Source organism: Nematolebias whitei, chromosome 2 (assembly GCF_014905685.2).
Source record: "Nematolebias whitei isolate Nwh7 chromosome 2, NemWhi1, whole genome shotgun sequence".
NCBI classification, from domain to species: Eukaryota; Metazoa; Chordata; class Actinopteri; order Cyprinodontiformes; family Rivulidae; genus Nematolebias; species Nematolebias whitei.
The window spans coordinates 47,902,826-47,906,592 of NC_056499.1; the positions used below are offsets into that span (position 1 = coordinate 47,902,826).

A 3,767-nucleotide genomic window follows, 5' to 3' on the forward strand; every position below is an offset into this window, starting at 1 on the left:
CTATTTTTCAGCTGGGCTGATGGGAGCCTAGCAAAAAGTTGTTTATTCAGCAGCCATCTTGCACCTCAAGTCACAATTTTTGGCTTTAAAATTAGACAATTTTTGGATCACTAGACACCATTTTTGAAAAAAAAAAGCACGATTTGTGGTAAAAAAAAATAAAACCCAACATGAAATATCAGGTGCATTCAAATTTAAACATTTTCTTTAAGTTAATTCCAAAGCTTGCTCTCCCATAAACAAAAAACAAAACAAACAAAAAAACACGTTGACAGAAAATTTGCTTGGGGTTTTATTATACACCGACTTCACAGTTCAAGTAAAGCTGAAACAAAAACAGTAAATGATTAATCATATCTGCAATATAGAAACTCTGGGAATTCATGATGTTAGAAATTTTTAGACCCAGTATAAAAAAATATTTTTAGCATGTTATGGAATAAGCAATTGTGGTATTATAAACAAGAGGGGTTTTTTGCCGTGTTGCCTATGAACTGAAGTTGCATAGTTTTATCCCACCCACCTGGGTTGGACATGCTCCTCTCCAGCAGTTTTTGAATTTCTCCTGTCAGCATGTGGAGCTCATCCTGCAGCCGTCGATGTCCGTCCAGAGTCAGGTGCCAGAAACACGACTTCCTCTTCCCGTCTCTGCAAAGCTGGTTGCAAGTCTTCCGGAAGCTGCTGTTGAAGCACAAGTTGTGTCGGATGGTGTTCTTCCAGCCATCTGGAGCCGTCTGAAAGAAGGGGAAATGTTCTCTGGAAAAGAGCAGGAAGGAATATGTAAATATAAATCTGTCATCATCTCCTGATTCATGCTCAGTAATCCAGGTAGAAAAATCCAACAAGTTTAAGTCAGGTCCTCTGGACGGTTTCTTTTTGGTTGAAACGTTTCATCAAGACAAGATGAAATGTTTCAACAAAAGAAACCGTCCAGAGGACCTGACTTAGCTTTGTTGGACGGAAGTGTTTCCCCTACTATTATACAATCAGGGCACCCCACCCTGTCAACAGAACTGAGCACCCTGCCTATCGAACCGATCCACCCCCAACCCCCAACCCCCCGCCCCGACAACAGCCGGCACTGATGTAATGCTTATGTTAGGGTGACCAGAAGTCCCCGATTTTCGGGGACAGTCCCTGTTTTGGAAGGCCTGTCCCTGGCTAAAGCTGTCCCTGAAAATGTCCACGATTTGAGCATTTAATGAATGAGAGAAAAAAAAACATTACATGTAGACTGTTACTACTGTAGCCGGGTGCAGTTGCGTGCAACAACCGCTATTACTGTAGCAGCCGGTTGCACCGGCGCTGCAGGGCTGACGTTACAGACCAAGAAGAAGAAGAAGAGCCACGAGCGCCGCATTTAAAATGGAAGAAGAAGAAGCGCAGCGCGAGTTTGTCAACACTGACAGGGAGCTCTCCTGTGATGGTATGAAGGACTTATTTTGTTTGAACTGGGCTGATCCTGTCATGATAAAAGTTTTGTTCGAGGTAGGAAATGTTTCAGTGTTGTCAGCTGTGTCCAGGTAAAAAAAATAGGGCTGAAATGTGTTTAGTTTTACTAAAGATGAAGATCCAAATCAAGTTTTATTAACAAACAGCTCAACAGGGAGTAACTGCAGCTCGAGTGAGAGAGAAATCATGGACAGGATGATAAACTGCCTTCAAGGCTCAGTTATTAGTTTGGGTTTAGACTTGACATGATTACTGCATGAGGATACACGCACCAAGGGTTCATCCAATGTTTTAGAATTGATTGGTGCCCTTTCTATTTTCAGAGCTAGCTATGAGTTGTTTTGCTAATCTACTAAAACTCAAATCAATCTGCTGGCTCCTCAGATAAATAGTGTTAACTTACTTTTATACAGTGAGGAAAATAAGTATTTGAACACGCTGTGACTTTGCAAGTTCTCCCATTTAGAAATCATGGAGGAGTCTGAAATTTTCATCTCAGGTGCATGTCCACTGTGAGAGACTATCTAAATTTAAAAAATCCAGAAATCACAATGTATGATTTTTAAAATAATTTATTTGTGTGTTACTGCTGTAAATAAGTATTTGAACACCTGTGAAAATCAATGTTAACATTTGGTACAGTAGCTTTTGTTTGCAGTTACAGAGGTCAAATGTTTCCTGTAGTTTTCCACCAGGTTTGCACACACTGCAGCAGAGATTTTGGTCCATTCCTCCACAGATCTTCTCTAGATCAGCCAGGTTTCTGGGCTGTCGCTGAGAAACAGAGTTTGAGCTCCCTCCAAAAGATTTTCTATAGGGTTTAGGTCTGGAGACTGGCTAGGCCACTCCAGAACCTTGATATGCTTCTTACGGAGCCACTCCTTGGTTCTCCTGGCTGTGTGTTTCAGGTCATTGTCATGTTGGAAGACCCAGCCACGACCCATCTTCAATGCTCTAACTGACTGTGTGGGGTGGACCGGTGTCTTTATGCAGCTACCGACCTCAAACAGGTGCTTCTAATTTAGAATAATAAGTGGAGTGGAGGTGGACGTTATAGAGGAGGACTAACAGGTCTTTGAGGGCCAGAACTGATTGGCAGGTGTTCAAATACTTATTTGCAGCAGTAACACACAAATAAATAAATTATTAACAAATCTTACATTGTGATTTTTGGATTTTTTTAAATTATTTTTTTTATAGATTATGTCTCCCACAGTGGACATGCACCTAAGATGAAAATGTCAGACCCCTCCATGATTTCCAAGTGGGAGAACTTGCAAAGTCGCAGGGTGTTCAAATACTTATTTTCCTCACTGTATGAATGTTTCTGTTCAGATGACTTCTGTTGTGACTTGGAGTTATATAAATAAACTGAATAGATTGCGAACATAGACTTTTCGGCTTAAGATGTGTGATAAAATATTGTGATTATATTATGTCTCTGTTTTAGAGTAGTGGAAGACTTATTGAAGAGTAGAGAGGAGAGAAATAGACTAATAAAAAAAGAAAAGAGTTAAAGAGGAGAAAAATACAAAGACTGATGGAAAAAAAAAGAGCGAATGAGAGCAGAGGAAGACTGATAAAACAAAGAGAAGGAAAAGAGCAGATGAGTGTTGCAACGGAAAAGGAGGAAAGGAAAGAAGAGACTGAATGACACAATGGCTCTTTCAAATAAGAGGAAGTGCCATTTTACTGAGACATTACCAGCAGAGTTTCCATTTCTATGTCCTTGTCGGCTCTTAAGATTGTTGCTCTTCGGTTAATGTTCAAGTTTATCTGTCTCACGTTTATGATGTCAAATATTTACAATTAAAGTTCAAGTGATGAACTGATGAAGTGGTTTGACTGGTAACGTATTGAGTGACGAGAGTGTCTGTATACTGGTGAGATGTTACGGCTGGTTCGAGTTGACAGAAGTTCTTCCTCTGAGCTGAGCGTCAGGTTCATGTACTTGTACTAACTGCAGCCGTGTGAAGAGGCAGTTGTTTGAGCGACAATGAAACAAGCGGAAGAACAAATAAAAATAATAGGTCTATAATCCTATTATGAAATTATGTCGGAGTTCTCATGTTTTAAGTATTTCTCTTTACTATTATCTGTGCTCTTTCAATTTGGTGCGTAACCTTTTCTGCTCTTCTTCTGTTCCAGACCTCCATGGCCACCATCTCTTCAGACTGAGGAGACCTCACCGAACCAGAGATGAGCTCATGACCTTCACTCACCTCACACATACACACAATATAAATACTCAGCTACGTAACCATACACTGTGTACATTTCTCTTTCTCTCTCTCTCTCTCACTTATGTATGTATA

The 3,767-nt window shown here is 40.3% G+C and overlaps 1 protein-coding gene across 1 annotated transcript in view; it reads right to left on the reverse strand.

Moving 5' to 3' along the window:
* Positions 1-285: 285 nt before the first annotated feature.
* foxr1 (forkhead box R1) overlaps positions 286-3,767 on the reverse strand; it is a 28,285-nt gene continuing 24,803 nt past the window's right edge. The window contains exons 6-7 of the mRNA XM_037692121.1: positions 524-756; positions 286-325 (exon numbers count right to left, since the gene is read on the reverse strand). Coding sequence (XP_037548049.1) covers positions 309-325; positions 524-756 — 250 coding nt within the window. The 3' untranslated portion in view covers positions 286-308. The remainder of the gene's footprint in view (positions 326-523; positions 757-3,767) is intronic.